This window comes from Eurypyga helias, unplaced genomic scaffold (genome assembly GCF_000690775.1).
Source record: "Eurypyga helias isolate BGI_N326 unplaced genomic scaffold, ASM69077v1 scaffold4693, whole genome shotgun sequence".
Taxonomy (NCBI): Eukaryota; Metazoa; Chordata; class Aves; order Eurypygiformes; family Eurypygidae; genus Eurypyga; species Eurypyga helias.
In genome coordinates, this window is record NW_010240447.1 from 23,044 (window position 1) to 40,236 (window position 17,193).

A 17,193-nucleotide genomic window follows, 5' to 3' on the forward strand; every position below is an offset into this window, starting at 1 on the left:
AGAGATAACCAGGTGACTATTAGTGCTGCCTTTTAATAGGAGAGATCACCTTATTTGAAACATTTATCTCCATCAAGTTCTTGTGGCTTACTCTGTAAGGTAAAGTGTAGATGAGCCTAGATTTCAGGCTATTTTGGTAAATGTAGCGTTACAGCTTTGCATGATTATATAGGCATATTAAGCATGTTCAGTCATGATGTCATGACTAACAACATGACACGATGTTAAATGTATGCAAGGTGATAATTTTTGCTTCCCTCTCTAACTTTGTGATCTTGAATTTCAATTATGTTCCTGTTAAGTTTCTCAATTGTTATAAAAAAGAGTTAAAAGTACCTTCCATACATATTTCCTTTAGTAGTAAACATTCTATTTCTTTAATGACTTTCTAGAGCAGGCAGACCATACAATAACAACATCTTTTAGGGGAAAAAAGGGCTTTACAGATGGAGATAAAAGTTTAATTTTGTGGTCCCTTCACATGAGAAATCAGTAAAGATCTTGGGCTTAGGAAAATGCTGAGGTCACATAAAAGGTGAGATTAATGGTGTCAATAGGTTAGGCGATTTTTTGACTGTGATGGATTTTGGTTTTGATTATAATTGATACAAAATGGTCTAGGTACACTTTGGGATAGAGAAAAATATCTGATTCAAGTTTTCCTACTCAGTATCATCATGTAAATTACGCACAGCTGCAATTTAAGAAGCAATTTAGGTGAAATAAATTGCATACCTCTGTCAAAATCAATTTCTCGTATTATCTTTTCTTCTCTACTGAGGTTCACTGTGAATTGGTTCATATTTTCATACCCATCCTCTATTTTTTCCATTTGAAATCCTTTAGATGCTTCAGTAATTCTAAAACAGAGAGATTGGTTATTGGCATTTGGATTTGCAGATAAGTTTGTAATTTGTAATTCATTATAAAGATCAAGAGTCTCAAGTTCAAGTACTTACTTTTGTAGCAATGTTTTGGAATTCTGTGGAAACAAAAAGGAAATAACTGACTTCTTAAATGGTTCCATTTTTTCAGACATTTTATGCATTGAGATCTAATTCTTACACTGGCTGCTTCTAAATGCACAAATAGGGATCTCATAAATGACAACCATGAGATCTATGGATGAGATCAAATTTAGATCATAATTAGTATACAGCTGACTAAACTTTTTAGTACATTGAAGAATTTTTAATTAAAATCTGAATATGGTAGGAAATATGTACAACTTCTACAAAAGTGAAGTGGAAATATTTTTGCTCTTTTTTGTGTGTGTGTCTGTGGTGAAAAGCAATTGTTCCGTTACCATCTTTAGTCATAGTAACTGTATCTTTGACTATCCATAAGTCCATAATTCTGGAGCCACAGATTTTATTCATCTGGAAATAATACTGTACTCTTCAAAGGCAATTCTTTGATGAAAATAAGTTGTGGGGTGTTTTTGTGGGTTTTTATTGTGTGTGGGGTTTTTTTGGTTTTGGTTTTTTTTTTGTTTTGTTTTTTTTTTTAGAAAACACCCCGACAGCCTTCAATATAGAAAAACCGTAAACTTGCAGGACAGAAATTTTTCACCAATGAATTCCTGAACAAGCTGCTAATGGTTCCCTAACCAGCAAAAAACAGAAGGAAAAATAAAAGAAATAAAGGCATAAAAATGTGACCAAGAACATAAATGTTTAATTCTTGGCAAATTAATCACTGTGTCAACATGCAAGTGAAACGTTTACCTCACAGAAGTTTATGCATACATATATTATAGTAGTGGGACAATAGACATATGTTGGAAAATGTTAAAATTCCTGTTTCTTCTTTGGGTGCCAAAAATTCATACACAGGAGAGTATATGTTGGTGCAAATAGCAGGAAGACTAGTCATTTTTCTGTGCTGATGCAAGTGTTTAAAAAATTTGTTTGTATAAATGTTCACTCAAAGATGACCAAACTCTGAATGTGCCTACGACTGAGAAATGCTTAAAGAGTATTTTGATACACCCATCATTCTTTTTCTACCTCTAATTATAGTTTTTATACCTGCAGAAACACGGCCATTTCTGGTTCTTCCATGAACTGGATTCCTGATTCAACCAGCTTTGACACAGCTTCCAAATGATCCGCATACTTCTTCATCAGGGAGCGGACGTGTTCCAGTTTCTCCTCTTGGGTTCTAGTGATTATTTGTGTCATCTCATTTTTTCGTTCTTCCAGTACAGAATAGAGATAATCAAATTTTTCACACAGCTGCTCTTTCTGTCGTCTGCAGCATTCCTGTGAATCATTTGGTTTATGTTAAACATGTTATGTTCTTAAAAGAGTTTCTATTTTTACAGTTACTTGGAAGCATTTTCATCGAAGAAATTCCTCTTTCTGAACAGTGCAAAGGATTCTGAATGACCCCAGAGACTTTTATAATTTTCAAAGTCCAAGCTATTGGAACAGAAGTTTTAAAACTGTTCTCAAACTTTGAGTTTCAAGCCACTAAAGGCCCCCAAACAGGTTATTGTATAACTCGTCAGTCTGCTAAAAAATGGTGAAAGGTATTTATGATGTCTGTAGTGATACATTGAAGTCTGCAGAAAAGGTAAAAAAAAAAAACAAACCACCATATCAGCAGCTGGGTTCATTTGCACGAACAGAATGATTTTTAAAGGAATGGTCATCTCAAATCAGCTCAGAAGAATTTTCTTTTTCTACCAGAGAACCTGGAACAATCCTGGCTGGGCTTGATTTTCACATACACCCTCTTAGACTCTATTTTGACAATAGGTGTCCATTATATTCCATTTACAGTGCACTGAATGAGGTAGAGGTACCATGAAGAAAACATGTGACAAAAGCACAAAGACAAGAAAGGTTCCAACCCTACCTCCAGGCACTAATTTTCACATCATTTTCTGAGACACTTTCATTGTCCTTCCAGCCAGACAACATCGCGTATTTCACTGAGTAAGGAGGATGGGTTGGATGACTGCTTTATTGAGCACTCTCTAACAAGAACACATTGCACTTGCAAGAGAGAATTTATGAGGAGGAAATCAGAGACCGGTTATCTGTAATGTCTGAGGTCTACCAAACAGAAGTACTTGAGTCATCTGTGTGCCCTGGGGCATAACCTTATTGTGGTTATATCTGGTTGCGGATGGTGGTGGTGATTATTTAAATCTCTTTCCTGGGAACTGAGGCTGCATCAATTCCTCATCTTCTTCCCTCAAGGCATAATGCTGAGATCCTGGCAGCACAGGATTATTAACAGTCCCACAGCACTTTTCAAAGTGATAAGACTGATTATTCATAGCACTTGGCCAGAGAGAATCCAACTTTTTTTTCTTGACTTTCAGCCAGAGCTCTTTCTTACAAGTGGTGACAGTGTGCTCTGTATTGTCAAAGGAGAAAACCTTTCGGAGATGGATGTGTGGCCAAAAAACACTGTCTACCCTGAGGGGTGGGAAGCAAATACAGATCTTGTTGCATTGATGGAAGTATCCACCTCTGCTTCCCAATGAGGAAGACTAGGCTAAACAGACTCCTAAATTAAGACTCCTTGAGAGGGGCAGGCAGGCTTGTCCTGCCCTTCTGGAGGTCCTTGCCACTTCCCAGAAATTCGTGAGTAGTGAATTATAGGGTGGGGATAAACTTCTGAATGAAGTGAGTCACTGTTCCTGGGCGTCATTCTGTTGTTCAGACCTCAAGTAATCTTCCTTTCCTCTTCCACTCCTCTTCTAGATTTCTCCCTGTGTTTCCTGCACTTCTGCTTGCTCCAGACTCCTCTTCAGCTTAGTCTACAATGACCTCCTCTGAAATGTCATTCACATCACTTGTAAAACAACCTTAATTTGAAGACAGGTGTGTGCTATCTTTGTCATTTGACACAGGACAAGTGTTAGGGGAAGAAGAGCAAGAGAGTAGTAGCAGGGTGCCCTGAGAAAGCCTTCCCTATCTCCAAGCTCTAATGTATAATAATTCCTGCCAGCAAATATTATGGAGTTGTGAACTTCAAGAGTGAGAGTACAAAACAGATTCCTAACTGCCAATGCTGAAATATTTCTGAAATACTCTCGTTCTGTATAGAATGTTCCCGTATGAAGTCTCTGCCTGATGGAATTATTCTAATCAGATTCTGAGTAATGAAAAAGGTTAACAAATACAGGACTTTCCACTCTAAAAATTCTCAGCCTTTTTTTTTTTTTGAAGCACAGTTACAGCAAAAAAAAAAAGAGTCCTTGCCACTGAGCATGAGTCTCACTTCTTGTCCTGAAGTATCTGTATTGACTGGCTTGCATTATTAGCATTTGAAAGAAACACTGTAATTTTTCATTCATTATTTGACTAATTTATGGAGCTAAAAAATACTTAATTATCTATTATTGTTTTGCTGTATTTAGCATTTTATATTCCCTTTTTTATTTTCAGTATAACATGTGGATTTGGTCTACCTATCCATCAGCTAAAAGCAATGGAAGTATTAATAAATTTTTTTGGTTCGTCTTTCTGGGGTTTTTTTTAGGCTTGGATAGGAGCAATAACTAAATAAAGAACTGTAGGCTATTGCTTACTCCAGCTAAAAGGCAAATGATCATGTATTTTCTGCTAAAGCAGATATTCATTATTCTCTGCTAAGTGTTAAGCAGCGAGAAGAAAGAGTCCTGGATTATAAGCGTTATTTCCATGTGTGCACATTTCTCAGCTCCAGATGTAGCTTTTCATCTCCAAGGACAAACTGCTGTCAATTCAGACAAAGCTCTTTTGTGGTAGGAAATGTGATTTGCTTGAAATGCAACATGGAAGTGCCAAGGTAAGCTCTAAGATCTATTTTTCTGCAATCGTTGACTCTAAAGGTGAAAAGCCTGTTAAAACATCTGAAGGTAAAAAGGCTACACTTTCCTTGGGCTTCAGGTTTAAAGGTTAGACTACAAACTGAGTGGATGACTCTGAGGAAGCTAGTTTCAGAAGCTGTTGTATTTATTAAGGTATTTTTAGCACACTGTTTTCTTCATACTTGAGATTAAATGTTTGAAGTTTTGTTTCTGGTTCAGCTAGTTCAACTTAAATGAGTATAAGCTTTTGCTTTTGTATCATTCAAATTTCTGCAGTTAACCTACTTGAAAGGCTTGCTTCAGTCTGCAAAGTCCTGATAGCAGCCAATTTCATCCTTGCAACATGAAGGCTTCCTGACTACAAAGTCCTGACTACCGCTAACGTGCTCTCTCATTTACTTGGGTTAATGGTTTTATGTTCTTTGAAAGAAACTTGGACATTTTCTGTTCTTCTTTGCTCTGAGGAAATAGGAGCCTTGGCCATTTGTATACATAGATTGTGGAAACAATTTTTCTTAACAACTGGAATCTATACATCTTGGCCTAACTTCTTTTTATCTGCAGTTTCTCTTTTCTGCTCCAGCTTTGAAGGGTAAATATAATTCTAATTGGGCAGAGAGGGATGCAACTCCTTTACTAGGTACTTCATTAAACTCTGATCATAAAACCAATTCATATAGGCTCCTTCCAGCCTATTGTGCTGTGATGCCTAAATTGGTCAGAGCTGATATTTGTATTTGCTTTGCTGGTGCAAACCTTGTGAAGGAAATGAAAGCAGTTGCTGGTATTGAATGACACAAAACTAATTCCAGCTCTGTCAGAGTAAGACCTTTATCCAAAAAATCCAGACTCATAGTAAGAACCCAAACTCTTCCCTCTCATGAGCAGCACAACAAGACTCCTTAAAGGACAACATAAATATATTAAATAGCTACTTCAGCATAGGAGACAAAGAAGCCAAATACAGAGCTCACTGACAGACTTCGAGCTGCACTGTGGCTAGTCCGTGGCTGAGACTAAAGCTCTGTTCACAGGGCCAGTCAGGCCTTAGTCTAATACTGGTCTTTCACAGCTTTATGATTTGATCTTAGATGCTAAATGGACTGGGCATCAATGGCATTTTGTTGGATCTGTTTTTAACTTCAGTGATACCCTACGCAACTAAAAGTGCTGAGGAAGATGTGCTGATACAGATTATCCTTATTCTTTGTCCTTAATCACATGGACAGTGTCAGAGGCAGGGTGCCAAGCAGGACATATCCTTTGATTGAGGCAGGACAGCTGATACTGTACAAACCCACAGGTAACAGTTTAGCAAAACAATATGGGAACGCATTTGGGTAAAGTGAGATCTGTTAAAGAATGATCATTACCAGCAGTTTAAAATATGTGACTTCACACTGAAATAACTGGATTTAAAGGGGTAGTACACACCTCAACTGTCTTGCAGGTCTCCTCCAGCTGTGTGACTATGCCTTGCACTCTGTCGTTGCTCCCCACCAGGACTGCAATGCCATCGCTCAGCTCGGACTAGGCAGTAAGGAGAGAGCACGTAGGAGAGGGTTAGACACTGTCCCACTTCAGGGTGGCACATATAACTGTGGGGAGCAGGGGATGAATGAGCCATACCACATATTAGCTCTTCTTTCCATCAGAACTGAGGAAAATTGGAGCTTTACTTGCGCACGTTACTCACTACTATCATCAGCTTCTTTTATAGAGAAGAAGCTGTGGTTTGGAAAAGAGGAAACACTTTGTTCTAGGAGGCTCTTCTAGATGCTTTAGTCTGAAGTGCTATGTTTCAACAGCCCCAAAATATTCCCTTCAGGTTTGTTGCAAGAAAAGACTTTGTCTCTTGAGGGGTTGTTTTTCTTAGTGTCTGGGTCTAGTCATACAATCATAGAATCACAGAATGGTTTGGGTTGGAAGGGACCTAAAAGCCCATCTAGTCCCACCCCCCCTGCCATGGGCAGGGACACCTTCCACTAGACCGGGGTGCTCAAAGCCTCATCCAGCCTGGCCTTGAACACTTCCAGGGATGGGGCATCTACAGCTTCTCTGGGCAACCTGTTCCAGTGCCTCACCACCCTCTCCGGGAAGAACTTCTTCCTGATATCTAATCTAAACCTCCCCACTTTCAATTTAAACCTGTTACCCCTTGACCTGTCACTACAGGCCCTTAGTCATACTCAGGCCCTCCATATCACTACAGGCCCTCAGTCATACTGCTGTGCTATTTTCCTGAGGACTGCAACTCTTGTCTCTGGAGACGAGAGGTGGCCCATGGACCTAGAGGGACCAGGATGCTACAGAGCTCCTGGCATGAAGGCAGTAGGTCTGGGGCTGTGGTGAGAGGGCGAGGGAGAAACGGGAGAGGAGAAGGTGGAGGCTGAGTCACTAGCATGAGTAAAAGAAGGAAATTATCTGAGTGTGGGGAGGGGGGTGACTTTGAAGCATCCTTAGAAGAGGAGATACAGAGAAGCTAGTCCCTAGAGAAATTGGTGAGGGCTCTGGGTAAGGCGCGGAGCCCTTGGTACACAGCTGTAGTAACAGGGGCAACCATGTCTGTGGCCTCCACAGCTTTGTAAAGGATCCTTTGAAGCACTCATCCTGCAGTCTCTGGGTTATGCCTCCAGTCTTGGGCATGACAGCCGCTTTCCACAGGGACACTGAGAAGGAAACCACCGCTTGCAAATCTCCATGCAAAGGGAGTGATCAGGGGCATGGATTCAGTTCAAGAAACTTCTCCCCTTTCTCCCTACTTTTTTGATTGAAAAGAATATTTGTAACTACTTTCCTAAAGTGACTTCTCATTTGTAGTTCCCACACACAAGTATCTGTGTGACAAAGTTGGAGGCTGGGATTGCAAACTTGGCCTGTCTGATTGCTTGCCCCACTGGGGCCTTCCAGAAAAATGAGCTGTTTATCTCAGGAGGATAACCCAGTGAGTCAGGTTTTAAATTAATACTGCATTAAAAATAAACAAGTCTTTTACTGGTGACAGCAAGGGCAGAGGATGTTAGGTACATCCTGTGCTGCCAGCTATTGAATATTCCTGCATTCACTTGCAGGAGGAGGTTTTTCACTTCACTTTTCTTAAAAATTGGATGCTTAAAGGCAAAAGTGCCTGATAGATGACTATTTAATTTGGAATTTTATTTTGGTTGGAAATACCACTTGTTTTTCTGATCTAAAAGCACTGAAAAAAGGAGATTAGAAACCTCAAAAGAGAGATCCTCAACTTCACATCAAAATGCTGTCTAAAATATTTATTCACTATAGTAACAAAATGTGGGACACTGTGATGTCTTTCTGTGTGATTTCTCATAAATATATTTTCCTGTGTTTCTAAACAGTTCCTACAGATTTGTGTGAGCCTTTCATTCACACACAGGAATGGCAAAGGCACCCCAGGCCCCTTTGGAAACTTGCAGGAAGCCCATGGGAATACTTTCTTGCTGGTGGTCCTGTCGGCTGCTGGGAGGAGTGTGAGATACAGAAAGATATTTACCTTCTGTCGCTGGTAAACATTTGTGAGAGGAGCAACTTGACAGTCTTTATGGACACCAAAGACTTTGCACAAGGAGCAGGTGGGCATTTCACAGTTCAAACAATAGATATTAATTCTCTCATCTTCGTGCTCTTCACACATTGGCTGGTCACACTTCCTTTCAGGTCTGCAAAAGAAAACAAATTTAAAACACATTTGGTGCTCATAAGTTTCTGATGACAATATTTAGGGTACCAGCATGAAATACAGTACATTCATACAGCAGTGTCCAAGACTGACCTGAATAGGCTGTGTGGTCTGCCACATGGGATGACTAAATAGTCAGTGGTACAGCATAAAGTCCTGACACAACAGGGTGTGACGACAATATAGAAACATGACTTCATATGGGGATTCCATCTGGGAGTGTCACTGAACCCTTGTTCATATTTAAAAATGTAAATAACCTCACTAAGACTGATCTCAGACTACTCGTGTACTTTAATTAGCATGTTATCTACCATCTGTCTGAAATATGAAACATATGTAATTCCTTTCGGGTTCGTCATGCAAAATGTTGGGCACTTGGCAAAGCTTTTATGTAGGGGACTAATATGAAGCAACAGTTGTTGGTATCGATGGACCTTCATGCCCTTAGCTTTACGTCTCTGCTGATAAGCTTTGTGAGGCCTAGGTCAGGACTGTCAATATCAAATAAGACTGCGTCCTTCAGCCTTTACGCTAGGCCAGCAACCAAAACAAGGTCTCACGTAAATGAATTTTAGACACGTGGCACAAGTCTAGCTTGTACAGTGCCGAACTTTTTAACAGTATGCAACTCAATTGTACCCATTGCCAAGGGCATGGGTTACACAAGAAGTGTTCCTCTCCTGTGCTAAGCCAGAAGCTGTCACCAGACTATAGCATAGTCCTGATCTTCTCTTCACCAAAATGATTTAGCCAAATACACACAAACCGATCCCTGTTATTTTAGGAACTTATAAATAAGTTCCTATAGTTATAAGCTATTTATAAGTTCCTATAGTTATAAGATATTTTCCCTTTCTGCTACCATTTGGAAGGAGAATTATGGCTACAGCCAGTGGCAAGTGGAGCAATGGCATCATAGAAACATATCTTTTAATCATTAGATAGAAAATATTTTCCAAAACTATAGAATTTAATGGAATTATGTGGAAGCACTGTTTTTTAAAAGCCATTCTACGGAGCTCTGTGTCAAGGAGGCAACCAGCCATTCTATTCATGTTTAAAAATGTATGAAATTCTATTATTTTAATTATATTACAATAGAGTTTTTCCATACAGTTTGGTAGAGGGGACATGGCATTTATTTTTTAATGACAAAGTACAGGTTTTCTCTTTGGAAGGGAGTGGAATGTGATCAATTAGATACATTTAAAAAAAGATCAAGCAACAAAGAAAATGTCTCATGCAATCATATTTTTTTTAATTTCAAGAGGGGACTGGGATTTGAAGGATTCATAAGGAAAATCTGTAATCTGAAATATAATATGATATACCAGAATAAAACAGACAGACACTTCTGAAGGAAGCCTGTAGTATTTGGGTCAGATTTCCAGCACACATTTGCGTTAAGGCGCTCAGAGTGTCAAATCCAGCGTAATTTCAATGCTAGTCAAGAGAGGTGTGTCTCTACTATAAAAAAATGCTTTACATTGTTTGCAGATGACTGCAAACAGCCCCATATATATTCATGTTATAGTTCACCAGCGGGAGGGCCTGCATGTGAGGGCAGTAACAGACAATGAATTTCAAAGTGATTAATTAAGCCTGAAATAGCTGCTCTTCCTGCAAATATTTACAAGACCAGAACCAGAAACTACTAGAATGTTATTTGACACTGGAATGGTGCCACTAGAATGAAAGACACATTGCAAAGGGCAAAAAGGTGACAGTGTCAAGCAAGTTGAGCCAGAAGTAGCCAACCTTCAAAGGTGCCGCAAAGAGCTGAGAGAGGCCTGGCAGAACTCCCTGAACTAGTGGGGCCCTGAAGGCAGTGGCAGAAGACTAGAAGTAAACAGATCTACGGTCTCCTTCCTAGGCGGTGCAAAAGGAGAAATTTTTAGCACAACATTCCCTGACTTCAGAGGGGATCCTCTAAGTCTGTGGTGGTGTAGCAAAGGCCAAAACACAACCTCTAAGTTTAAAATGGTGGTTGCTCCTGAAATGGGAGATTAAAGAGTAGCTGACAGGAGAATGACAACATGACTTTAGCAGAAGAAAAGACTCACATATGTGCTTGTGACCAAAGAAGTGACAGGTTGCTGAAATGGCCTAGTGGCTTTGCCATCTCGTACTCTGACTCTGCTCTTTGAGATGCTAAACCTGTGTTTGTTTGCTACAGGTTTATTCTTTGCTATTAAAATTGGGTTTGGACCTTAATGTGTGGAGTGCTGTGCATGTTTTGTGGAGAGGGAGATTCTCAGCACTGGTAAGGCCACACCTGGAGTACTGGGTCCAATTCTGGGCTCCCCAGTACACAAGAGACACGGACATACTGGAGAGAGCTGAGAAAAGGACCCTGAAGATGATGAAGGGACTGAAGCATCTCTCCTGTGAGAAAAGGATGAGAGAGTTGGAGAAGAGAAGGCTCAGGGGTATCTTAACAATAACCTTGATCTTACCGTCAGAGGTAGAATTCAGGTATCTAAATACTTGAATGCAAGGATTAATGAGGATGGAGCCAGGCTCTTTTCAGTGGTGCACATTGACAGGACCAGAGGCAATGGGCACACACTGAAACATGGGAGGTTACCTCTGAACATCAGGAGACACTACTTTTCTGAGAGGGTGGCCAAATACTTGCATGGGTGGCCCAGGGAGGTTGTGGAGTCTCCTTTCTTGGAGATACTCAAAAGCCATCTGGACCTGGTCCTGGGCAACTGGCCCTGTGATTCTGTGATTTGGTGAGGAAATGCAAAGTTGATGGGCACATAAAGGAACACACTTTAATAAGGGACATAGTAAGACCTTAGGAAAACTGCTATTTAGTTAGAAGGCATGTTTTCCTTAGGATTTCTACAAATCCAAAAAGGTTTCTACGGAAATCCTGAATCCAACTTTGATAGTGTTTTTATTGAGAACCCGAGAATGGTTGTAGCCCTTCCTGTACTATCATATCACCTAGTGCATTTGCCTGGTCATGGGATGGAGAGAATCTGCATGTAAGGTACAGGCAGGTTAATAGTGAAGAGATTAAACTGTATTGGCCCCAGTATCAATCTGATGTATATACCAATAGTGCCTGGCCTCCACCTGACTTCGTGCTGCTCACCAGAACCCTTTGAGTCTGGCAGTTCAGCCAGTTTTCAGTCCACTTCGTTGTCTACTATCCACTCTAGAACTTACTTCATCAGTTTGTCAATAAAAATGTTAGAGGATACAGTTTTGAAAGTGTGGATAAATAACATCCACTACTCTCGTCTCATTCACTGTGTTAGTCATCTCACTATAAAAAGCTCTCAGGTTGGTTAAGCACGATTTCCCTTTCATAAATCCATGCTGACTATTTCTAATCACCTTCTTGTCTTTTATATTTTTGAAAATGGTTTCCAAGAGGGTTTGCTCAAACAGCTTTCTAGGGACCAGTGTAAGGATGACCTGGATTCTCCTCCTTGCACTTCTTGAAGTTGGTGTAATATTTGCTTTCTTTCAGCCTAGTCCTTAGGAACCTCTCCCAGTTACAATGACCTTTCAAAGATTATTGAGTGACCTTGCAATGACATCAGCCAGCTCCCTCACCACTCACGGGCGCCTTCCATCAAGATGTCCATTTTTTTTTAATATTACCTAACCTGATCCCCTTCCACTGAGGGTAAGTTTTCGTCAAGGGGACTTGGGATTCCTGAAGACCCATCTTACCAGTTAAGACCGAGGTGAAGAAGGTATTGAGTATTTTGTCCTTTGCTACATCCTTTGCCACAGGAGCCCCTACTCCACTTAGTGGTAGACCCACGCTTTCCCTAATCTTCCTATTGCTGCTGAGGTACCTGTAGAAGCTCTTTTTCTTAGCCTTCATGTCCCTTGCCAGACTCACTTCCAGGTGGGCTTTGGCTTTCCTAACTGCATCTATACATGCTTGGACAGTGTCTCAAAATATTGCTGAGTCACCTGTCCCTTTTGTTTCTTTTTTAATGTTTTATTTTTATCAGGAGCTCCTTGTAAATCAAGGCAGTATCCTGCCATCATTGCTTGAGTTCCTGTATATGGGGAAGGCACATTCTTGATCTTGGAAGAGGTGGTCCTTGAAAATCAACCACAATGATGGACTCTCCCAAAAGCAGTGAAAAGCCCATCAATCAATGCCCAGATTAGAAATGGGGCTTGAAAAATGAGAAGACCAAAAAGTTCATATGGACATAGGGCTTCCTGCAGCTCCATTACACTAGTACTATCATGAATGCTTGTCCCAAGAAAACCATTGGAGCAGGTAAGCTTGGGGCTTTTTCTCCGTAGGGAGTTGGAGATGATCCAGGTGATCTCTCTCCTCATCTCTTTCCCTGGACAGTCGGCTGGGTTCCTCCTGCAGCTCCCTTGTTTCATGACCTATGGACAGGGAGCCCATTTCCCTGGCCCAGCTTATAGAGATCCCCAGGCACCCCTGCAGTCTATCCTGAAGAGTCATGTTCTCCCTTGGGAACTCTGGCTGAGGTCTCTGAGGTGTCAGGAATAGACGCTCCTGGAAGTGCTAGCTACGCCATCCTGCATCACATCACCACGACCGCAGAGCCCAGACACGCTGCTCTCAGCCCAGCGCCTGGTCCCTGCTGTGCACGCTGCTGCATGCACTGCTCCGTCTGTTCTCGGGGCTGCAGGGACAAGCAGCCTGTACCAGGGCTCTCCTTGTCAGGCACAAAGCAGAAAGAGCACTTGACCCTACCGGATCAGGATCCAGTTCGTAACAAAGCCCAAAGAACCCTTTGATCAGGAATAGCCGGCCAAGCTCATTAAAGGCTGCCAGAGCTTGTGAGAAGTCTCAGACTCCTGTTGCTACCCTTTCCTGGTGGTGGCAGGCGCCCTGATGTTCCTCAGGTTGTTCAGGTAAGCAGTGAACTACAGACTTTCAAAAACATGAGTGTAGTATTTTAGTCAACTCCACTTCCACTGGGTTCAGTCCTTTCCCCTTCTTTAAAGCTTTGTAGGAGTCCTGTCCTGCTTGAAGATTTCTTTCCGTGTGTTGCTAATGGGTTCTAAATTGGGCAACTGTCTACGTTGCCATCAGCTGGAATTTGGTGAGTAATGGGATAAAAGACCATATGATGGGATTTTTAGTAGTAGGAGGGGCTGCATGAGAGGGCTTGGGCAGACCCTCACAACCTCATAGCCCAGCTCCTGCCCCAGCTTTTATTTAAAAAATACCAGTTCCTTAATTCAACTAGAAACTCAAATTTTAAAAAATATTTTTGAAATAAATTATTTTTGCCTAAGGAGACAAAGCAGCTTGTTCTCTAGCTGAATTCCCCTCCCCCACACACTCTCCAAGTTCATGTGAAATGCAGCTGGGACCTGGCATCATTCTGACATGTACTGTTATGGTGAATTACACCCACAGGAGGTCATGGGGGTAAGAGGCTCCTGTCTGGAAATCTCAGGTGCTGCCAGTTTGAAGGGTTGTCTTGGGAAGAAACAAGGAGTCCAAGGTCACATCTCCCCCTTAGTCTCATGTACATCTGCCAGACTCCAGCCATCAGTTTGGAAGAGACTGATGCAAAAGGAAGAAGCAGAGAAAACCTGATTTCCCTTGACTTTTTAGTTTCAGTGGGACAGCATGGAGTAAAGCCATGGCAGATCTAGCTCACACTCTCATGGGAGCCTGAGGAACATTAGCCGGAGGGAGATAAGCAGCTGAGGCCTACAAAGTGCCGAATAGTTTAGATAATGCTGCTATGCTTTGCCACTGCTATGTAGCCCCGATGACAACTTTCATTCTAAGGACATATGTGAAGGTTAAATTAGCACCTTAACAGACTAAATAAATTAACACTTTGGACAAATATCTAAGCAAATATACGTGTTTTTTTTTTATTCTCCTCTTTTATTCATCATGTTGTGTTTTACTTCTGTGAAATATTTTTTAAAATCTACTAAATACCTTACATTTCTGTTTAATTGAATTTTATTCCAATTGCCCATGAGATACATGGGGAAAAGAGCTTCCATTTCTTTATTTTTTTAAATTAAATACAACTCTGAACTGGAAGAAAAAAAAAAAAAACCAAACCCAGACAAGAAAGACATGAGGCAACAGAAGTCCAGCTTATTTGATCAAAAGCAAAGTCCACCACCAGCTTTGCTGATTCATTTCCTCTGAGATTTTCCTGACTAAAATAATATTTGGGTATCAGTGACACACACAGGGGTAGCTGTGACCTTCCCTTGGCAGTGAGCATGAAGGGCAGCAGAAAGAACAATTTTAAGCCAACTTCATGCTCTCTGACACTTTCTAACTCCAAGCTATGGCCAGTATAGGTCCCTGAAGGGATTCAAACAGCCCCCAAAGGGATTCAAACAGCTCAGAATAGCCAAAGCTACCACCTAGCTCTGAAACATCCTCTCTGCTGGTGGCTGTCCTCCTCTGCTGGAGGTGGTTAGAAGTGCCCTAAGCCACCCCAGGCGCTGGGCTCCGATGAATGTGTCCACCTGCTCCAGTGACACCACATCATTGTCCCTGCAAAACCCAGCTCCTGTTGGGATGGGAAGACTGTCAGGGAGCATGGTCATGGTTAAACACCTTCCTCCAGGTGTACCAAACACCTTGCCATACAAAACCAGCCCTACAGATGCTCACTGGTGACAACAGGTGACTTCCTTTGTTGAAAACTGCTTGCTTGACAGCCTGAGGCCAGGCCTAGCTTCCCCCCTACTAAGTTCCCCAGGGGGGTACCATGCACCCAACCCACCCCAGGACAAGAGAGACAAGAACGAAACCTTTTTTTTCTGTTGGATCTATTACACACCCAATACAGGAAATTAACATTCAAGAGTAATCTTACTTGTCAGGATTAACCCATTTCCCCTGTCCTGGGGTCCCGATTCTTGTGCACGGCCACACTGCAATGGTACATATTATTTCTGACTATTCCTTCTCTTTTATGGAGTCCTAAGTAACACTTGATTTCATGAGTTCACATCCCCCAGCTGACAGGAATGGAGATAAGTTTTATTGAGTTTTGATTTGACATTATGATGCAGGGTATCTTCTGTATGAAATTCAGTTTTCTTCTTGTTTGTGCTGTCTGTCCCTCAGGATTTTCTAACAAGATTTGAAATTTTTTCCCCTTGTTCAGCACAAGAACACACAGGTTGAAGACAAATATTTTCCTCTGAACTGTTTATAAAATAAATGTTGTGAACCTAACTACTTTTCCCTTATTCATGTGAGTGACCATGCTGACTTCAAGGGATCTGCTTGCATGGGTAAGTGTTGCTCATATGAATAAGCGCAGCACAATCCTTTGTTAGAAGTGAAAGCAGGGAAATTCAGCATCTATTTGGGTATGGTTTTCTGTGCTTAGTGAAGGCTGACTTCATCACACAGCAAACAGACAGGCATGCACAGCAGCATGACCCCTTTTCACATTTCCAAAAGAGAAAACAACTAAATCAACCTCATACGTGACAAACAGAAAGACCAAAGGCCGCAGGTCTCCTAAACTGTGTCTGCTTTTGGGGCAAACCTCCTCTGACGGGCACACATTCACTCCTTACCTTGTGGATTCCTGCTTGTAGATGTCTATGATGTTCTCCACCAGCAGGTTCCTCTGCAGCCCGTAGACGCCGTGCCGGTCAAGGACCACCTCATGCCTGCAGGAAGGACAGCGGAAGCGTCCTCCCGACACCATGGTTGTGCCTCCCCTGGTCGGCAGGTAGGGGTTGGAGGCCTGCTCTTGCCAAGCAGCACAGGGAGAGGTGAGTAAGCCCATGCAAACCCATCAAAAACCTCTTTCAAAAGCACCAGGGCAAAAAAAAAAAAAAAAGCAGCTTGCAACAAACAATTTGTCACTATGGGTTCGGAGTGGAGGACGAACTCCAACCAGCCCCAGAAGAACCCCCCCCCAGCCACTGCAGTGTGTAGCCATGTTCCTCAGCTAACAGGTGACACTGTACTCTGCTGCGAGATCAGCCCTGTCCCCGGGGACACTCAACTTCTGCTTTAAATCACTCCCCCCCCAACCAGTCTTACCCACTGTTAAAAGCAATTCACAAAAACATGTGAACGCCTGTTTTCCCATTCATTTCAGCCAGTGCCAGCTTGGGCAACATAGCTGCCGCTTGGGAAGCAGAGCTTTCTGCGGGAAGAAACCTACCTGGAAAATGTCGCTGGCACATTTCCGACAGAGGTTGTGCTGGCAGGGCAGGATGACCACAGGCTTGGTGAACATCTCCAGGCAGATGGGGCAAATCAGCTGTTTCTCCAGGTTATCCATGGTTTGCTGCTCTTTCGAGAAGGACTTGTAGTTCAGAGAAGTGCTCATGCCTAGCTTTTGCAGGGGCATACGCTCAGGATCACGGCCTCGCGGAGGGGTTTCCAGGTTAATTTCCCTTGAGATAAGTCCAAGGCTGTGCTGAGATCAGAGGCTCTCTGGGTTGCTCTGGCCGGAGAGCATTGTTTAAACAAGGGGCCGAAGGGAGCTGGGGCTGTTTTTAGCAGCGCGGCGTCACAAGATGCCATCCTGCCGTGCCCATATAAGCGCGTGAGAGGAGGACAGGCTGGGACAGGTGACGGCTGGCGGGGGGACGGGGGGGTGGCCAGCAGGGCCCTGGATCTACTCACTCACACATGGAGGCCTTCACCCCTCGAGAAGGAGGAGGGTAAGCGATAAGCCAATGCAATCCACTCCCCCCCTTATCT

At 42.2% G+C, this 17,193-nt stretch overlaps 1 protein-coding gene across 1 annotated transcript in view; it reads right to left on the reverse strand.

The window, feature by feature from the left end:
• The window catches only part of TRIM55 (tripartite motif containing 55), a 38,259-nt gene extending 21,318 nt beyond the window's left edge, over nucleotides 1–16,941 (reverse strand). The window contains exons 1-7 of the mRNA XM_010148437.1: nucleotides 16,649–16,941; nucleotides 16,050–16,222; nucleotides 8,322–8,487; nucleotides 6,245–6,340; nucleotides 2,031–2,264; nucleotides 960–982; nucleotides 736–860 (exon numbers count right to left, since the gene is read on the reverse strand). Coding sequence (XP_010146739.1) covers nucleotides 736–860; nucleotides 960–982; nucleotides 2,031–2,264; nucleotides 6,245–6,340; nucleotides 8,322–8,487; nucleotides 16,050–16,222; nucleotides 16,649–16,837 — 1,006 coding nt within the window. The 5' untranslated portion in view covers nucleotides 16,838–16,941. The remainder of the gene's footprint in view (nucleotides 1–735; nucleotides 861–959; nucleotides 983–2,030; nucleotides 2,265–6,244; nucleotides 6,341–8,321; nucleotides 8,488–16,049; nucleotides 16,223–16,648) is intronic.
• Nucleotides 16,942–17,193: the final 252 nt, after the last annotated feature.